Source organism: Magnolia sinica, chromosome 18 (genome assembly GCF_029962835.1).
Source record: "Magnolia sinica isolate HGM2019 chromosome 18, MsV1, whole genome shotgun sequence".
NCBI lineage: Eukaryota > Viridiplantae > Streptophyta > Magnoliopsida > Magnoliales > Magnoliaceae > Magnolia > Magnolia sinica.
In genome coordinates, this window is record NC_080590.1 from 13,507,858 (window position 1) to 13,529,228 (window position 21,371).

Sequence of the window (21,371 nt, forward strand, 5' to 3'; positions counted from 1 at the left end):
AAATAGTGTTGTCAATTTGGGGCTAATTAGGGGACCGTTTGATGCCCTAAACTAGCCTCAAATTAATGCAATCTATTGGCACTTATCCCACTAATGGATTGGTGGACATTTATTGGACAGTGAAAAATGAAAAATATCAAATGGTCCTATTTCAAAAAATAAGTGTCTACAAACTAATAGTGAAAATTGTTCAAACAATTTAATTTTGGGATTGCGACTTAGCAACAATGGCCCAAAATTTAATTGGTTAATTTTGAGTTGATATATACCTCATGTATAAATTTTTAGGGCCATGTACGTGGGGTTCACTCGATTATCTATTATATATACATGTCATCCATCCTTTTTTCAACTCATTTAAGGGTATTGCAAAAAAATGAGGTAAATCCAGACCTCAGGTGGACCACTAGTGGGCCAGGCGGGCCACCTCGATGTATTTGTATATCCGTGCCGTCAATCCGTTTTGCCAACTCATTTTAAGGCATGGTCCAAAAATTCAAGTAAATCTAAATCTTCGGTAGACCACTAGTGAGCATGCCTTTAAAAGTGGGGCCCACCTTAATACATTTGTTGTATATCCATGTGGTCCATCCTTTTTGCCTACTTATTTCAGGGCATGGACCAAAAAATGAGGCTGATCCAAATCTTAGGTGGATCAGAAAATAAGGATTTAATTCCCACCATTAAAAATTTCTTAACACATTTTATTTTGGGATCAAGCTGTTATTTGTGTTCTCCCTTCATCAAAGTGAAGGTCCATGTGACCTCAATAACAGGTTGGATGGAAAATAAACATTATAATGGGCCCTAAGAAGATTTTAACGGTGGGCATTCAATCCCAATTGCGTGATCCAATTGAGATTTTGATTCCTTCATTTCAAGGATCGTGTCTTAAAATGAACCTGAAAAATTATGGATGGCATGGATTTACTATACAAAAATCAAGGTGGGCCCCACCCCATTCGTTTTTTTTTTTTGGAAAAAGAAAAGAAGAGGGAGGGAAATGAAAAGAAAAGAGGGAAAGAAGAGAGAGGGGACCGAAACAAGAGAGAGAGAGAGAGAGAGAGAGAGAGAGAGAAGAAGAAGAAGAAGGGCAACAATTGTTGCCGCCGCAGCCCAATAATAATAATAAGAAGAAGAAGAAGAAGAAAAGGAATATATATATATATATATATATATATATATATATATATATATATATATATGTTTTTTTTCATCTTTTTTCATTTTTTCCATTTTGCTTAAGGGTTATGGCCCGTAACGTTTGTTACGGTACTGTAACGGCCGTTATGGGCCGTAACGGCCGTTACGAACCCAAAAAAAAGAGGTGCCCCGTTTTAGGGCCATATCGCGTAACGGTTACTGTTACCGTTACGGATCAGCCCTTACGGCCGAAACGTAACTGATTTTGAATACCTTGGTGGATACAATGGCCCAAATTTTCTGCATAGGGGCAAATAGCTATACCACCAGTCCACCCAAAACCGGACTCTATTTCTCAATCCAACCCGGAATTTAACATGATTCTCTGTCAGTTGAATAGAATTTACTTCTATATATTTTATAACTAAACTCAACATACATTGTAATAATATGTATGTAGATAGGTGAATAGTGTTTCTTTTCTTTTTTATAATTTCCCCCTCTTTCTATTTTCCCAAATTTTCCATGTCTTTCTGATGTTTTATTAAAAGAAAAAAACTCCACTAAGTTACAATTCTTGTTGCATCAATTCAGTTCAGTCCCTGGTACCAAGTCTTAGAACCTTCATTACAAGCAAAAATGAAAGACATTTACGTGAAAATGTTGACATTCTACAAGCACCCCAGGACTAATAGCATCTGGAATCAGTTACGTTACACGCACTAAAAAAAATGTGGTCAACAAAAATATTGAATAAGATTGATCCTTAATCTTAAAATGCACAAAAAAGGAAATCAAGGCAATTGTTTCCAATACATAGTGCAAGGTATTACACCTGGAAGTTCAATCCTTGGGACTTCTTTATCATGTTTAAACTCAACAGCCACTGCTTCTCCTCGCTTGTCACCACCTGACCACCCTAACAGAACAATATGTTGGTCTGTACTCTTCCTATTGGCTGCAAGCATGAGCTCCCTAACACAAAAAACAAAGTGATTATCAGCTACCAATTACTCAAATGTGATATTAATCTGAAAATTTTCAAAGAGAATTATTGAAAACAACTGAATTTTTCATTCAATAATTTTTTTTTCAAAAGCACAATTAATCCTAATTTATGGAACCTTAGAAAACATTACCAATTCAATGGAAGTGATATGCCATTTGAACAATTGATGTTGGGAGTGAACACGCTCCTTATTACACCACAATGATGCAAACCCAAGCCACAACAAACCCGGATCAAACCCTAGATATTAGAAATTCGGATCTAACACCACTGCTAATCCGTGCGCATTATGGAAGCTCGATAAACGAAGATAAAATAATAAAATACAACAGATAACCAAACCAAAAGCAATCAACCACAGAACACACAATATTTTACATGAAAAACTCTTACGGAAAAAAAACCACGCCACAAAGTGATAGAGATCTCAACTATAATCAAAACCTTAGAGTACATCACTCACCATCTTCGATTACAGGATCGCCCGATCTCCCCTTGCGATGCACACCCCTAGGAAACCCTAGATCCCTTGAGAAAATCCCTTCTCAAGCCCTTACAAGTGTAAAAAACCATCTCCCTTAGCAAAACCCTTGCCCCTTAAGAGAAAACACTCATATTATGTTAAAGCCCTAATCCGAATTAGGCTTTATATACCTCACTTACGCAAAATCGCACAATTCGATGGTTGCACCACGGTCCACCGGCAGTCAACCTTGAACATTACACCAAGTCATGGTCGACCGTGGATTCTCACGGTCAACCGTGAACATCACAGCGAGCCGTGGTGGACCTTGGAACTCCAAGGTTGACCGTACTGCCCTATGGAGCAGAATCCAAGTCATCCTGCTCAATAGTTGAGTTTCAAGAACAACAGGAATTATGCATTCATCTTTAGTAGCAAAACCCATAAAGGCCACCTAAGTCAACAGGGCAACTGTATTCTCACTCTATGAAACGAACTCAACCAACTAGTCTAGTCCAACCCCCAGAACGGATAGGTTTATCAATACAACTAAGCCACCAAAAATGGCTCTGATTCGGCTTTCGGAGAATTGACCAGTTTATCTTGTTTCTGATGAGCCTACCAGTTCTTCATTTAGATGAAGTAGCAGTTTGATAGAAATCCAAAGTTTATTAAAAGGGAATGGGAGTAGTGATTCTAATTCAGTTGTTGCTTCCTTTCTCAATTGGGAATCACTACGCCCTTCATTTGGTGGCCCTAACTATAAAATCCACGTACAGACAAATTTCTGATCACCACCATTTTCTATTCTACTTGTTTTCTATTATTTCTTCTTATGATAGAACAAAAGACAAACTTTCTCCCGAATGGCAAAGCCATACAGTGACAAAACTACTCAAAACAAACAAATCTAAACTATCATAAACTATTCGTGGCCAATGGGGTGGTCCACGATCAAGAGTGATCCAAAGGCCCATCGTGCGCGGTCCAATAGTCTGATCGATGCGTGCACTCAATCCAACAGTCTAGACTCCTCAAGAATGTAACCCACATGCATTTTCCTAGTGTAGGATCTTCGAAAATGCATCAAATGCATGTAAGGTCTTCAAAACGGTCTAGTCGGGCCCACTTAATGGTCATCCATCCAAAGGGAAACTGGTGATGATCTCCTCCTCTAGTAGACCCTGAATGGTGCTCTGATGTCTTCATCGAAAGAGATAAGATTTATGAAATATTAGGTTCTTTTAAGAGAAGAAAGGATAAGACTTCTGAGGAGGAAGATTTTAAAGTTCGATTATATTTTTATGTGGATGTAGATAGCAAAATCTATTATAATGCCCCATGAAAACGGATTTTTTTTTTCTTTCTTTCTTCTTCTTCTTTTGAAATTTTATGAAATTTAATACACAAAAACGCAAAATGGCAATTTAATAATGTAGACGGAAAGGAAAAATAAATGAGAAGAGAATTAGAGGAAGAGAACAATTGAAATGCATTATTAGAATGGGTACATGAGAGCATGATTTATAGACCTCTCCAGCCCATCCAGGAGATTTCTAGACTATACAGTATTTTAAAATCTTCCTAAATCTAATGTAATTCCAAGACCATCTACGGAATTTCTAGAATATCAAGGAGCATTCTAGAATCCTCCTAAATCTACAATAATAAAAGATTTCCATCGTCTACAAATCATCCTCTAGCATCTACAAAATTACAAGAATTCTATGTGCCATTTCCTAGAGACTTATTTTTCTATCACACCTCGAAAGTTTTAACCCATACCTTTTCTATGGGTAGTTTTAACCCATACCACAAACATGAAACAACTAAAATGCATGAAGCAACTATTATGCCAAAAGATCATACATGAAGTGAACATCATTAGGAATTAGCTTTTTTTAGGGGGAAATCATGAAAAATTATAAGAGCAAAAACAACTTTCAGCCATACCAGTGCTCCAAGTAGTTCGCATACAAATATGGTCCACGTCCCAAGGGTACTATATCATCAACAATACATGCAAATAATTCACTGAAGGAAAGCACCGCCGGCTTGGAAGCCTACAATAAAAAAGTATGAAAACAATTTAATGACAGTAACAAAAAATATTCGTATGTACAACTGAAGTCTAAGAAAAATAAGCCAACATTTTATGTTGTAGAAATCCAAAGTGGGGCCTTGTCTGCAAAGCTGAAACCGTTATGACACATGTAGAGACTGCCATTTGAACATAAAAGCTTGTTCGTTCAGCTGTAAGGGTGGAATAACCTCCACATTTTATGTTTTTAAACTGCCGTTTTTAAAGGATTCCAAAATTTTATTGGAAAAGAACTATACGAATGAATGACAAGACATTATCCAAGATAAGAAGCGGAGGACACTCCTCATGATCCCCTCAAGCACCCATGATTGACAGGGAAAACCTTTGTAGCTCGAACCCAATCAATGGCCAAACATTTAGCTTTGAGGAAAACCACATCAACAAGGTATCACTGGTCACAGAAGATCTAACATTTCATTCATTACATACCGCCCAAAGAACCGCAAGCAAAGATAGCCCCCATAAAGTCAGCCTTCTCTTGCAGCCCTTCCTAGTGCCACACCAAGCCTAAATAGCTCCCCCATTGAGTACACATAAGAAATTTCCACCGTATTATTGCACAAAAGGGCAGCGGATGAACAAGTTGCCCTCTGATTCCTTATCCCTAAGACGATGCACCTATTCAGAATTATAAACCCTCTCTTCCTTGCGTTGTCAATTGTGATTACCTTGTTCTTCCAACCAACCAAAGAAATGCAAGAACGTGGGGGTGTTTTTGTATTTCCCTATAAGATGTGAGTCCAAATCATGTGGGGAAGGTGGGGTAGACAACCGAGTAGAAGGATTTGACTGAGAGATTTCCCATTGACATGATAAATCACTAATCTTGCTCGGATTTATTTATTTATTTATAGAGGTTTGCTAGTACCACGCAATTGTACAACCCAGCCTTATACATTGGCTACATGCAGCCACATGTGCCAAGCAGGCAGTGTGTGGGACATCAGGCCATCCATGTAGACCCTACCATGAAGATTGCATCTCTAAAGTCAGTTAAGTTCACTCATCAAGTGGACAACAACACATGAGATAAATGTGCAGCCATGAAACTTGGCCGAAGATTTTTCGCCATCGGTTTCATGCACTAGCCAATTTTTTATTTGAACTGGGGCATCGGGTGAAGGCATCTACTTGATGAGTGGACTGATGTAGACAAGTAAATTGGTATGTGAACAGTAATGGTGATCTTATGACCAAAAGGCACAGGTAATAACTAACCTCAGTAATTTTTCCATCATTGTTGGTGATCACTTGAAGCAGATAACCATTCTCATTGCCATCCTCAGTTAATTTAAAGCATCCTATGGTGATGCTGTCAGAACGCACCCAATTGATAGAATCCACTGGTGAAATTTTCAAGGAAAAGACAAAAAAGATTAGCAACTAAAGCTAAAAACCTTAAATAGTTGGATATATCTCATACACCAACATATCCAGAGTCATGGACGTAAATGGCAATTCCCATACATTTTTGGCATAATGTGCATGCATTGGAAACAAAACCTTATAATGGGTTTAATGGTAAGTCGGTATACTTTCTCTACAGTTAGACAAAAGTACACCTAAAATTCAAGAAAGACATTGCAGTTTTTAGATTTGGATTCTCATAAGGAACTGTACAAATATGTGTGTGTGTGTGTGTGTGTGTGTGTCTCTTGGGGGGGGGGGGGGTAAAACGTATGGAAACATACCTTTTATTTCATCAGGATCATCGGCCCATGATTTAAACAAGAGTGACATATGAAATTGTTCCTTGAATTCAGACGACAAGATTCTTAAAGTATTCCCTCTTGTTGCCACAGCAATATAATCTCCATTCACACTCCAATCAACTACAGAAAAACAAACAGCAACAATTAAAATAATCAAATCATATAAATCCTATCTAATAGAAAATAGAATCTATGAGGTTCCTTGTGTAACTTCCACAGCATCCAAGAGTAGGAAAAAAGGTCTCCAATTTCCAATTTCCACAGCATTCGATCCCTGAGACTAGAAAAGCCAGAAAAATATTAATCTCTCCTTTGCAAAAGGATTTACATCTATCCTTTTGCTCCATCCATCACACATGCAACCATGTGTACATGTCTTTTTAAGGGTAACGTGTATGAGGTTTGTCACCCATGTATTTAGTTTTTTTCTCCCTTTTACATCTCACCTTCTCCATTCTCATCCACACCGCATTGTGCGGCCCATGGCCCACCTTTGTTCAAAATCAGTAGCCAAATGGGAAGGGGCTCGTGCAATGTACCATTCACAAAGCTCATCCTGATTAGAGGTGCACCATTGGCCAAAGTGGCGTTTATTTTCCCAAGATCACTCTGACGCAACAATAGGTGGAGGGATGTACATGTGTATATAATCCATATACTTCCCCATGGAGACACCAAAGTTTGACATTGTGGAATAAAAACACATTTACAAAGTCACAAGATACATACTGGCATCAACAGTGTCCATTACATCCTTCAGAAGGCCACCTAGATCTCCATGATATAGCATGCCATCGCTTGAAAGAACAACAAAAGAATTCTTCACATTTTTGCTCCATCTTAAGTCCTTAACATTGCCAGATTCACCGAGCGAACATGAAAAAGATGGCCCTTTCTCCTCCATAATGGCAATACAAGCAAGAAATAGAGCAGTTTAAGCAATGGGTGCAAAACAACCAAATTACCAAGCACAAAAACAGCTTATAGGCCTCATACAGAAAAGCAAAATAGTTGAAAATTTATCTCTCTAAGCAGCATAGTAACAAACACCAAAAGATGCATGCATCTAGCACTCAGACATTAATTTGATTGCTGAAATAGTTTTAAAACAGTTTAATCCCTGACATACTCTTTTATGAAGACAAAACACCATACATAAATTCTTAAGATGGCCAGATTATTATTTTTTCCTTTTTTAACATAGGGCACTCAAAATATATTAAGAAAAGACAGCAGACGATGAGAGATTATTGCCCCAAGGAAAAAGGAGAACTATCCTCCCAATATTCCACTACATGATCATAATTATATCCCGAAAAGCTTTTGAGAACCCTAACTAGATAACAATTCTCCCTCTAGCCTTTTGAAAAGAGATTATGGATGTTTCTGCTTTGTCATGGAACATCCTACTGATTCGTTGCATACAAATCAACTAAATAAAGCTCAGATAGCAAAGAAAAACACCAGAGAATTTTGCACTTTGCACCAAGGTATTCCATATCGGTAACGGTGGCCATAACAGTCACCACCGTTACCGATACGAGGGTGTAACGACCTTTATGGCCCTCGTAACGGTTCCCCAAAAAAAAAAATTTGCTTGAAAAATTCTGAAAAAATATATAGAAATTCTAGAATAATGTAAATATTCCAAATCTATATTCATTTTTTATTTTGAACATGTTTATGGTAGTGTAACGGCCCAATCTTTGTCGAGAGTGTCATATTGGGTTGTCTGGTGAATTCATGGGCATGGTTATGTGTCTCTAATGTTTACGCGTTACAATAAAACATTAGAATTAGAAATTGGAAAAAAAGAAAAAAATGTATATTATACTACTATTTTTTTTTTTTGAAAAAAATGGCCCACGAGCTTCTACTACGGGGTAACGTAATCTGAAAAAAAATGGCCCAAGGAAAAATTTACTATTTTAATCCAAAAAACTTTAGTACGAGCGGTTAAAATTTGTTGTAGAACGATGAAAGAAAGCTTTTGGAATGAGAAAAGTGAAAAATAAGGGAAAAATGGATTCACATGGAAAAAAGAAGTGGCCTTTTTCAACCATTACGGGGTAATGGTCATTATGCCCTGTAACGGCTGATATGGTCCAAAAAAACAAAAAATAATTGTCATGTTTCACCCCCATATCGCGTAACGGTCACAGCCGTTAGCTATATGTATCAGCCTTTACAGCCATATCGTAACGGATACGGAACACCTTGCTTTGCACCCCATTGGTTGTCATTCCATGGCCACACCTACGTAAAAGTCTCAATCATCTTTGGCATCACCCAAAACACTCTGAATATCAGTAAGCATGTTATGTATTTCCATACCAAATGCGCAACGCCCTTGGATGGATGGTCCCGCTTGCTGGTCTGTTGATCTAGATGGTCCAGATTGCTTGTGAACTAGAGTGTGGGGCCCATAGATCCAATCGGAAGTTATTCCCTCAAAATTACATGCTATATCCAGCAGGTTTGTTCCACCCCAACATAAATATATAATTTCCAGTTAGGAGAGATTCTATTTTCTCTGGGATATATCCTCTTCTTTTTCTTTTTCTTTTTAGCATTTCGTATGGGAATATATACAATAGGCAGCAACTATTTTGGGAATATTTACAATTGGCTAGAAATATTTGGAGTCTCATACCAACTGCCTGGTTTTTGAAACCCACACGGTTGTACTCACGGTTGAAACGTGCAGTTTTTTGAAAGATTTTAACTCTTGTTTATTTCCTTCCAAGAGCAAATTGAGATATTTTAGGGAAGATCTACAAGATACTATAAAGACTTTCAAGGCTGTATACATGCAGCCCAAGCATCAGTATGGGTAATTAATATTTTATTTTGAACTTAATGAAGTTTTCCTTGGATTTTTTCAATGGGGATTGTTTTTCTTTTGGTGAGATGACATGACAGTCTTTGGTGCAATTCCATTGAATTGGGGAGTAATTCTGCCTAGTTATCCATTACTTCTTGTTCTCTACTACTGGTGTTGTTCCATATTGGCATTGGATCCAGATCTGCCAGAAACAGAACCGATATCTTATTTTTCTTTTTTCTGTTGCACCTATGTATGAATTATTGGAGATTTTTTTATGCCAAATCTGAATGTATAACTTCGGATATAGATCTACAGCAGAGCTTGCAATCAGTGTTTGAAATATCAATATCGCATTATGTATCGCATCCTTGGGATATGGATACATATCGGTTATCGCACGGGATATATCGTTTGTATTGGGTAATTTATCGCACTTTTTGGGAAACATGAGGAAACATTGGAAAAATGGTTGAATTTTTCAATGAAACTTCAGGGATTGTCGAAAAAAGACTTTAATACACTCTTTTAAATCATAACGTCTCAAATAAGAAGTGCACATAATAGGTTTCCTTTGTATAGGGTTCTAAGCTAAGCATTGTCGGACTGAACTAATGCAACTATATTCAAATTGAATGCATAATATTATGAGTGTACGTGATGATCATTTCATCAAACACTCCTAAATACTTCGACATTAGTTTTAATTAACAGCTAGTTGAAGGGAAATTTAGAAGAAAAAAATATTTTTTTTTATTTTTTTATTAATTTTTAATTAAAAATAATTTTTATTTTCCAAAAATTGACAAAGACTTAACAAATCAGTAGAATAGCCATCATAGAGGCTTGATTTCATGTTTGGAGTGCAACATTGCAAGCAATTTGGGAGAAATTGGGAAATTTTTGAAAATTTCCCAAATCAGACCACCTACACTCAAATTTCGAAATTAGAGTATATGTGATTATCATTTCATCAGATACTCTTAAATACTCCGAAATTAGTCTCAATTGACAGCTAGTTGAAAATTTCGAGGAAAAAAAAAACATGGAGAACATGAAGTACCAATGGATATCGAAATCAAATCTCCAACTTCATGATTTTTTGTGCAAAACATGAAGAACCAATGGATTTGTAACCATTTGACACTGATTTAACATAATTTCACTAAAAAAAGGGATCGGAAATTGAAAATGTTTACTAGATCGAACATATGAGATATATTGGCACTACCAGTGCGTTTCGTATCGCACAGGTGGGATACAATATAGATCGTGTGATATATCGGCCGATATTGTCGATATTTAAAACATTGCTTACAATAGAACAAGACCATATTCACCTAGCCAATTTTCTATTGCATCAGTACTCTCAATTGAACCATCATGATTACATCTGAATTCTCTCAGTTACATTGGATGTTTCCCTGGCTTGTGCAACTAATATGCTATTGAGGACTAGTAAATGATCTTACACTGGTCTTTTCTAGGTTTAAATGATTTTTAGTGGAGGAATATAAGTGAATCAATCACTATGAAAATATACGCATTTTTCAGGTTCTCAAATTTTCAAGAAACAATTTAAGAGAGAGGGAAAGACAGAGAGGACAAAGATATGATATCACTGCTAGATAAGATTCGCAACATTTCAAGTTTCAAGATCAATTTCTTGCACTCCATGCCAAACCATCTCCACAATGGCAAATAACCTCTCAACTATTCCCAACAGGCTCTTCATTATACAAACGATGCTTTCTTCTATAAGGGCACTTTTGGCACACATCATAGGCTACTTGCACAAGGATATCACTATTGGCATCAATTGTCTCATGTACGGCACATTAACAAGCTATGCTCGTAGCACATTTAGCTAAATAATGCCACTGATAACCCTTTTTCTACGCATCAATTGAGGTGTTATGCAAATAGCTGGATTCGGAGAAAAAAATGTGGAATAAAATATTTCGTAAGAGAGAAATGAGCAAGCGAAACAGCAGCTTGACTGACATATCCATAATGTGGGGTGTGACTTGAGCTGATGTAGGGGAGGATCCAAACCGTCCATCAGCTGCCACCCCAAAGCCCAAAAATCAAGCCAATTCAAAATTTGAGTGAGCCACGCCACAAGGAACTGTTAGATGGAGATGCACCATTAATGTCACGCCCCAAACTCGGAAACCGGATTCACAAAATTCCCGATCGCCGAATCCGGTGCTGACAGCCTCCGTAGTACCCCATTCTCAGCTCCCAGCGTACCTTCTAAATAATGTGGAGCCCATCATGGTGCACATATGCCATCCAATCCATTCATCTAATGTGGGCCAATGGGATGAAGGGACACCCCAAAAATCAAGACATTCCAAAACTTTGGTAGGCTTATACCACATGAATTTAGAGGTTTTAGGCATAATTTTACACTATTCCCTTTGGCATGGCCCACCTAAGTTTTGGACGGTTCTGATTTTTGGGATCCATAGTGACCATTATTAGGTGACACCAACAAGGTGGATCACATAATTGTTTCCCCCACATTGTGCTCAGTTAGCAAGCGACTCCCCGTATACCTAAGCAAGGCAAGCTAGGACAGTCTAGAAGGGAATTGGGCTCCGACAGTCCTACTCCTTGTGACAGAGTATGATGGTTGTTACACATGCACTCAGAAAATTATACTGGTGTCCTGTGCTAAATCAATATTAACCATCAAAAGACCCATTGATATAATTTAAGAAGCTCATATGTAGGACGGTCTTAACCTTTCAATTTGTGGCCAACAAATTGACAGTTCATAAGAGAAATACAATGTCTATATTCAAGTGATCTAGGACCTCCCAATCTCAAATGATTTTGGGAGTGTCCATCCACAAAGGGACAAGTCAGGTCAACGGTCTGGATTACTCAAACTGTGCCTTCCAATGAGTTGCACCATCTGATAAAAACAGGGACTAAAATTCAAGTTTACATAGGAATGGTGAATGATCAAGGGCTAGACTCTAGTGTTACGTCTGGACCATTTAAAAAATTTGGTGACTTCTGCAACCATACACGCAGCGTAGTTGTTGTACAGAACTTTAGACCGTCCAAAACGATAACTCAACTTTGGATGGACCCCACTTGGTACATGGACCAGATATCACACAAGTGCACCACGTTGGCATGTGTGATGTGTTATCTCTTCAATCTCAAAGAGATGCCCATTAAGTAGAGGTTAGGATTGTCCAAAAAATCTAACTTTGAACAACAACCTATCAATGGGTCCCACATTGTGGACAATATACAACATTAGGAGTCCACGCATGTGCATACTCCTACCCATCTACATGCTAGTGCATGTACCAATATGGAAAACTTTTGCAAGATCTGAGCAGTTCATCAGTTGGGTCATCCTGTGTAGAGATTATGGCCCAAAAATCAGATTAGTTCACTCATTAATTCAGTTGCCATGTAAGAGAAATAATTTACATATTTTGTCATTATCATGTGAGAAATCAGTGTGTCATCAAACAGTATATAATACCATCCACGCAGGCTTATAGCGATAGTGTGACTGTCAAACACCAAATATCCATTGTCGTCGCAATTCTAAACATCATAAAATAACCATATCCAAGAGATGCAACCCACATAGCGATGACCCGTGCCAAATATACCCTAAAATAACATAATCCAAAAGAAATGTTGACAAGGAGTCAAGACCTAAATCAAGATAAAGATATCATACAAGGCCCAGCCTGACTTAATGGCATCTTCATTTGAGCCAATGTTTGGTACAGGCAGGTCCAACTTTTCAATTATCCAAATTGCTCATCTCATGGACCCCGCAGTGGATAGGTGACAGAATAAAACTCTAGCCATCCAAGAGGTAGCCAAATTTCTTTGTCAAACATCCATTTACAGGACAACAGTAGAATGGCAAGGACTCTTGATAGGAGAGTCTCTTTGCAGCACTGCCCATGGACGGTGAACTTTCTTGCAGCATCACCCATCCACAGTTGGTCCTACCAAATGAAGTCTGGATCAAAATAAGGTGGGCCCAAAGAGTATGGAATGCGCACCCAAATGAACTCATGACAAGAATTGTATATATCTCACCAAAATAATACCTTGTTGAGCAGCGAAGTAACAGAGAAGAACAGAATTTCTCCACCAACACAGGCAGCAAGTGTTGATGAGTCTGTTGACAGTGCTAGAATGGAAACTCTACCAATCTGAATGTCCACAATACTCAATTCCTGAATGCTACATGAACCCTTTCCTTTTTCTTTAATCTCTTTGGCCAATTCAATGACGTCTTTCGTCCTCACAACACAAAACCCTAAAGATCAAAAGCATCCCTAAATTAAAGGATGTATTATACTATTTTAAGATTCTCGGTAAAGCAAATTCCCTTTTTTACCTTTTTGCAGGACCCAGCAACTAAACAGTTCAGCCATTCCAGCCGTTCATATGGTGGGCCCATCATGAACAGGCCACAACACCAGAATCCCCTCAACTGGATCAGCTGAATGTTCAGCTGGTAGTCAGCAAATCAACAGCCTTCCAATGATCCGTGTTCAATAGTTATCAACAACACCAATCATGCAGCTAAATGGAGATCTGCATGGCACCATCCTTTGCATGGGTCAAACCAGCTGAACATTATTGATCAAGTAATGCTATGGCAATTCGCTGTGTTACAGCGACACATGTCATCTCCTCCCAGCATGGGCAACATAAATCTCTGTCAGGCCCACCATAATGTATATGTGTCATCCAATCCATCCATCAGTTGAGCCAGCCCATTTTAGGTGCGTCCGAAATCATGTGATCCAAAACTCAAGGGGGGCACACCATAGGCAAAAGTGTGAACAAAGATGCCCACCGTTGGTATCTTCCTGGGTCCCACTGTGATGTTTATATGACATCTAACCTGCTCATGAGATGAGTACATGGAGGATGAAGGGAAAAACCATCTACCTGTTTTATCCAAGACTTTGGTGGGTCCCAGGAAGATTTCAATGGAATGCATCATATCCCGCTATTCCTTGTTGTGGGGCCCACTTAAGTTTCGGATGTTGGATATTTTCAAAATAAAAATATTTTAGGGATGTTTTTTTTACCACAAAAAAAGGAACTCTTAAAAAAGTTTTCCTTTATGCTTTGAAAATGCTCTTTTTAACAAAAAAAGATCTAAATTATTAGTGGCTAAAGGAGAGGGAATATAGCTGCAGCAGAAAAAAAAAGAGGAATGGGTAAGAGGCCTACTTTTTATAAACTCCTCTATGGTCCAAGCCAATGTCTACTACATCTTTACATTATGATAGCGAAGCAACACTATCATAAGGTTTAGATATACAATGGGAAATCCAGACACATAAGCCTAAGTAATAACTATATTAGACGGCTGCTAGGATTTAGTGAATATCATCTCATACAGTGAAAGGAATTTTAGCTGATCATTTTACAAAAGGCCTTGCAAGGGGAGTAAACTAGAAGAAGTCTAGGAAGATGGATCTAAAGCTCGTTAAAATTAGTTATTTATGATAAAAACCCAACCTGAGATTTGAAACTTCAAGTTCAATGGGAAACACAAGTCGAAATAGTAACTATATTAATCCACTAAAAGAAATGTACACAATCCCATCCAAGGTATGCATGCCTGTATGGTAATAAGCAAGGTATACCAAATCGGTTACGTATCAGCCGTAGCAGCTGAGTCCGTTACGCGATATGGGAGTCAAAACAATCAACTCCCAGTTTTTTGCTCGGACCGGTCGTTACGGGAGCCGTAACGGCCGTTACACCCCATAAAGGTCATTACTACCCCGTAACGGTCATGGCATAATGGTCATAAACAACAAGTTTTTTTTTATCCTTTTAAATTGCGATTTTTCTCATTTTTTGACACTTCTCTTCCAAATTATTTTTTAAACTATTCTACTGCAAATTATGTCCATCCTTAGCTTGAATTTGAGGATCAAAATAAGTTATTTCAAGGATTTAATTGAATCAAAGCTCTGTGAGCCATTTTTCAAAAATCTTCAAAAATAAGAATTTATACCTTCTGCTTTTTTAATCTTTGTTATTATAGTTGAATATGATGCATTATTCAAATTAGAACATATGAATGTACATTTTATAGATTATGAAACTGATTTTCTTTTTTTTTTCTTTTTTTTTTTTGGATTATTTTCGGTCAATTTTAAAAATTCTCAAACACCTACACATGTGAGATATTTTGATGTTAAATTTATTATATTATATCTATCGTTAGTATTAGATAGTTAGAAAATTAAAACTATGAGTTTTGCAATAAATTTCAGACTATCGAGTTCATAAATTCATTAAACCATTCGATACAACTTTCTCACCAAAATTAGACCATTACACCACCATAAACACGTTCAAAATTATAAATGAATGCATATTTGAAATATTTAGAATTTTCTGGATTTTTTGTGATTTTTTTAGAACAAAAAAATCCATGGCCGTTACGAGGGACGTATCGACCGTCATGGGATACGGTCCATAACCGTAACAGTCGATACAGCCCATAACCGTATCAGTAGTGGTGGGCACCGTTATCGCAACAGTACACCTTGGTTATAAGGGAGGTTGAGAATTCACTCTTAACAAGTCATAAAGGTGTACCTATATTCATATGGAATTATACAAGTCATACAGGTGTACTTCATATGGGTTCGCCTATGTAAGTGTGGAAGTGAGGCTGCTTCCTATAAGACTTGGGCTTATCTCTAAAGCACTTACCAAACTAGAAAAAAAGCACAAGGCCATTAATCGCTCGCTTCTTGAAATTATATATATATATATACACACACACACACACGCTATGTTTTCAATATATCATTTTTGTTAAATGGAATCCTTAGTTCAAAATTGCAGTTACCAAGCACTTTTACAAACCCTAACGTACTTGAACTGAGCGAAGGTTCATGTCTAAACGACACCATGTAAGCATAATCTATCAATTACCTTGAACGACGCATTTTAATATTTTTAAGCAATTTTTTAAAATATGAGGGATTGTTGGATATTTTCAAAATATAAAATTATTTGGGGGTGTTTTTATTTTTCCGACAAAAAATTTGAATCTCCTAAAAAAAGTTCCCTTTTATGTTTTGAAATGCTCTTTTTAACTTCTTTCTTCTTTTTTTAAAGTTTAAAGGATAAGTGGCTAAAGGAAAGGGAATAGGGTTTTTCCATATCAAGGGTTCGAGCTACAAGTACTGTAAGAACGATGTGACGAACCATGCACACAAGAGCACGTGGAGTGGGCAGTGGGTTGTAGGCCTACTTGGGAACCTTTTGGCACCTTAATTGGGAGGGAATGCTTTAGAACCTTAGAATTTGTTAGTATTGAATTGTTGCCAATCTTACATTGGCGTATCTCAAACGGTTCAACTGCTATTACCAAGTGATAAGGAATGGCTCCGCTTGATATGGGTCTGCCCTGGCAACAATTACAGCTTCTGCTAGAGTCTAGCCATGGTCCAAACCATGGCTTAACCTACAGCTCAACATGACTAAGAAAGAAGGCTCAGTCAATGGTTGACTCTGCATTGACTGTTGTATGATGTGGCACCCATGTGCCAGTTATGCATACAGTTGGATGGTGTGGCAATTCCCTAGTGGTAATCGAGATGGCAATCAGGCAGGATGATGCGGAAGGGTGTTGACCCAGTCAGTTATGTTGCCCATTGTAATTAAATTACAATGATACTATGATAGTACTACTTCATATCAAAAGACAAGCATCTCTTGCCACCGGACAAATGCCTCTTCAAGGCACCCTCTCATGCCTCTCCTAGCAACCATTCAAATTATATATATACAAGATCTGGGAGAACCACAAAACATAAGAAAATCATCTCATACTCTCACTTAATCTCTCTGTCTCAAGCCTCCCCTATTTCCGTTTTTTCCTGGGTTATTTTTTAAAAGTGTTTGGGTTGTGCGTTAGTTTTCCATCTTTTATGCAACAACATTTTTAGGACTGGGCCTGGATTATCCTGGAGGTAGACTCGTTGGAACCCTTTGCAATACCAATTTAACTAGTCTAGGGTCATTTACTGTCGTAAGGACAGCGCAAGCCATGATTCAGGCTATGGATTTCTGCCTCCTCAATTTCTTTTAGTAACATTGGGGGGGCTGGTTTCTGGGATCAAGTCTTCGAATGATTTTTGGCAAATGATGAACAGCGTGGATTTCACACAATCATCACAATCAGCCCCATGGAGATTTATGCCTCACCTGCTACCTCCTTCCAATTAAATGTGGAGCAAAGGACATGTGTCGATATAATAGGGTGATCGCCCCCAAGCAAATCATCGTAGCATTACTCTTAATGATCACCAAAATGTGGGCCCGCTTTACAGCTGCTAGACAATCGAAGAAACATCATTTTGGGCAGCAGAAACGGTCCTTACTTCAGTTGAAGATGAGAAATGATATTTTCATCCCTTTTCTCTATACATGTACCCCTTTAAAGAAATGTTTCAGTCATTGATATGAACTCTCTCCAAATAGAAGAGTGGTGTATTTTATCAAGAAACAGGGGGTGAAGATAAAAGTCCCCCGAGAAACCCCCAGCCTAAGATGAAACCAACAGAGCGCTAGCAAAAAGCAAAAATCCGACCTTCTGTATGCGCGAGAAATACAAGACGGGACTGTTCGGAGACCGCCAGCGCCTGCACCGGAGCATTTTCGAGGTCGAATTCAGAATTGGTGGGCTTCAAAGGAACAGGTTCCCCGATCTTCCGGAAGATGAAATCGCTGGAGCCAACACTGTTGCCTTCGGTTTCTTCGTCTAATTCGATGGCGTTTTCTCTGACTTCGATAGATTCCGCCATCGGAGAAGAAAATCTTATACCTCTCTCTCTCTCTCACTCTCTGAGATGAAGATCTGAAACCCTAACCCTATAATGAGATGGAGCGATTTAAGGGAGAGCTCGACCTCTCCAGACAGCTTACAAGCCTTCGAGGAGTGTAGAAGTAATTAGCTTTGGTTTGAGGGTGTTTATACAGGGAAGAGAGGAGGGTTTGGGCGGGAGTCGAGGGAGGAAAGCTGGAATGGGAGGGTAGCGCGCGCAGCAGCGATAGGCACGCGCGAAAAGGGGAGCGGATTAGCTGTTACCCGGGTAACACATTATAGGTGTTATCCTTGCCGTGTAGGGCCCACCTTGATTAAATTTTTTGTATATCCACGCCGTCCATCCATTTTTTTCATATTATAACCAGACGTTTTACAAAACATTGATAAAACTCAAATTTCATGTGGACCGTACCAATGGAAAAATAAGTGAATGGCAATTTAAAGCTTTGTGTATGAAGAAGTAAGCCATGTGAAGTTTTTAGTTGTAGGCGTCCAATCACCGCTATTTACTTTGGTGTGGTCCACCTCAGATTCGGATCTGCTTAATTTTTTGGACCATTTAGAAAACTTATGGACAAAGTGGATGTACGACACATCATCGAGGTGGCCTCTACCCTAAGGGTAACACTCCCTGAGAGACTCAGCACAGCTCTACTCTGCTCGGCCATTGGCAAACCCAATTCAAACTTAGCTGGGCTTGGCCCGGTCCTTGAGCCTATCAAGCCAGCTTATCTTGGTTTGGTCAATGACGGGTTAGTTCAAGCTTGTGCAACATCTTCTCAAACACACAGAATGCACCTTTAATTTCTCACGGTATACATAATAGCTGCAGCAATTTACAAGTATTTCATCAAACACTTAGCATGCAGCATCAAAATCAATATACAATGATAGTTTTAACATATAATATTTGTTTTTTGGTAATAATTTGTTTTATATATGTACCTTTCCCATCACAAGCGGATTTCACAGAGAATGTATGCACCGAAACAACACTTTGTTGAGTCATTTCATCAAACACTTGATGAGCAACATCAATATCAGAATAATCAAGTCATTGAACTGGTTCAATTTGAGTTCGATTTGAGTTGAGGTTCAATTTGAGTCAATTTGAGCTCAGACCAGCTCAAACTCAATTTCAAATCAAGTTAAATCGAGCTTTTTCAAATCAAGTTGTGCTAGTTAACCAAGCTAAATCTGTTCATGTACAACTCTACTCACTAAGGAGTCACCCGCGACACGTAATTCACTTGAAGCTAAAAGATACCACGTCCTTCTTCATCAGGGAGTGTATTTGTTGTCACCGAGGTAATAGCTTAGTGTGTGTTACTCCAATTGAGCGGAGCCCACCTTGATTTCTTTTCTGTATATCCACAGTCTATCTATTTTGCTTGTATATCCTCTGACACGACCCCATATCTTAAGAACCCCAAATCTTAGAAAATCCAAATCTTGGGTGGACTGTACCACTAGAAACAGTGATGAATAATTATTAAAAACTTTTTCGAGGCCCAAAAGTTTTAGATCAAGATGATATTTGTATTTTCCCTTCATCAAGATCCTTTTGACATTATCAATAACTTGGATTGCAAATAAATATCACGAAAACCTTAAGATGGGCTCTATGGTATTTTTTATGGCGAGGCACTCAATAGCCACTGTTTTCAGTGTTGTGGTCCACCTAATATTTGGATCAGCATAATTTTTGGGATCCAGTCCTAAAATGGGGTATAAAAACGGATGGACGGCGTTAAAGATAAAGCAACACCCATAGGCTGACACCATCAAGGTCGGCCTTAAAGTAAAAGTAACACCCATTAAGCTGACACCATCAAGGTCGGCCTTAAAGTAAAAGTATCACCCATTAAGCTGTTACCCCACCAACACCTGATCCGCTCCCTTTTTATCCCGGGTACTTTCCAGACACGTCGGTCCTTTTTTTATCACAAGTCCTTGGTGACAGACTCTATACTCTCAGGGGCCTGTGGGAACACACCACGATGTATGTGTTTTACTAACGCCGTTCATCCATTTTTACGGATCATTCTGTGGCGTGAGCCTAAGAGGTAAACAAATGCAGGGATTCAGTGAGCCACACTAAAAGTAGTGGTGATAATGACACCACTGCTGAAACCTTCCCTAGGACCTGTGGTGTTTATGGTATCACTTTGATAGCACTTGTTACAAGGAGCACCGGACAACACAAAAAGTACTAGAATTATAGGGGAAGCACCCCAATATCCATTTATCTAGCCTTCCAAAGTAAATCGACCAAGATCTTTTTGTGGGCTACCCACATCTCACAGGTCTCACAGTGGGACCCACCACATGGCCATTGTGCATCTCATATACCCTACCTTGTGGGCCACCCCACCCCAGTGCGGAGACGCACCTACATCCCTTTCTTTAAAAGCTTGAGCTTTTAGAGGCTAGCATATAAATGTATATCAAGGGACTCTAACATCTTTTTTCAATCTCTTCCGCTAAATTCTCTTTCAATTTTTTTACTTATGATGCAAGGTCTCTATTTTTTCAATATCTTCAACTAAACTCTCTTTCAATTTTTACTCATGATGCAAGATCTATCTTTTATTATCCATCGCCCATCATGGAAGGGCTAACCTTTTGATGTGGATTGATTATTTTATTAGGCTAACCTAGATGTAGGGCTAACCTTATCTTTTTAATATTTTTTCTATTAAAATCTCTCTTGATTTTTACTTATCCATGTGCAATCTATCTTTAACATCCATCATTCATCATGTGGGGCTAAGCTTTGACGTAAATCATTTATTGTATTAGGCCCACCTTGGCCCTATCTTTTATGTGAATTGTCTATAATACGGGGCCCACTTTCAATGCAAACCATCCACTTCGTGAGGCTCACCTTCGATTTAGGTGACCATCATGCAATGCCCACCATTGATGTGGGCTCCATCATGTGTGGACATTGATGTGGATCGTCCATCATGCGCCCAACTATAATGTGGATTGTCTATCGTGTGGGGACCAACTTTGAAGTGGGCCTCCATCGTACAGGCCCACTTTGGATGTGGGTCATTCATTGTAGGGGGGCAACATTTGATGTGGGCCGTTCATCATAGGGGGTCAACCTTTGATGTAGGCCACCATTACATGTGTCCTACTTTCACGTGGGCTATCCATCACATGGAGCCTACCATCAATGGTAATTTATCCTAGGGGGTCAAGGTAAGCTGCTTGAGGTATATGGTGCTTAAGCAAAATGACT

General features: G+C 38.6%; 1 protein-coding gene across 4 annotated transcripts in view; it reads right to left on the reverse strand.

The window, feature by feature from the left end:
• The window catches only part of LOC131232260 (nuclear pore complex protein NUP214), a 50,914-nt gene extending 32,555 nt beyond the window's left edge, over positions 1–18,359 (reverse strand). For 2 of the 4 annotated variants that reach the window (XR_009164829.1, XM_058228493.1), the window contains exons 1-8: positions 17,885–18,359; positions 13,353–13,564; positions 7,161–7,329; positions 6,411–6,551; positions 5,938–6,062; positions 4,569–4,678; positions 2,283–2,339; positions 1,979–2,118 (exon numbers count right to left, since the gene is read on the reverse strand). Coding sequence is in view for 3 of the 4 variants with exons in the window: in XM_058228493.1 (XP_058084476.1) it covers positions 1,979–2,118; positions 2,283–2,339; positions 4,569–4,678; positions 5,938–6,062; positions 6,411–6,551; positions 7,161–7,329; positions 13,353–13,564; positions 17,885–18,098 (1,168 nt within the window). In the remaining variant the exon portion in view is untranslated. Of the gene's footprint in view, positions 1–1,978; positions 2,119–2,282; positions 2,340–4,568; positions 4,679–5,937; positions 6,063–6,410; positions 6,552–7,160; positions 7,330–13,352; positions 13,565–17,884 lie in introns of those variants that run through there. The other 2 variants (XM_058228494.1, XM_058228495.1) reach the window with 2 other exon arrangements.
• Positions 18,360–21,371: the final 3,012 nt, after the last annotated feature.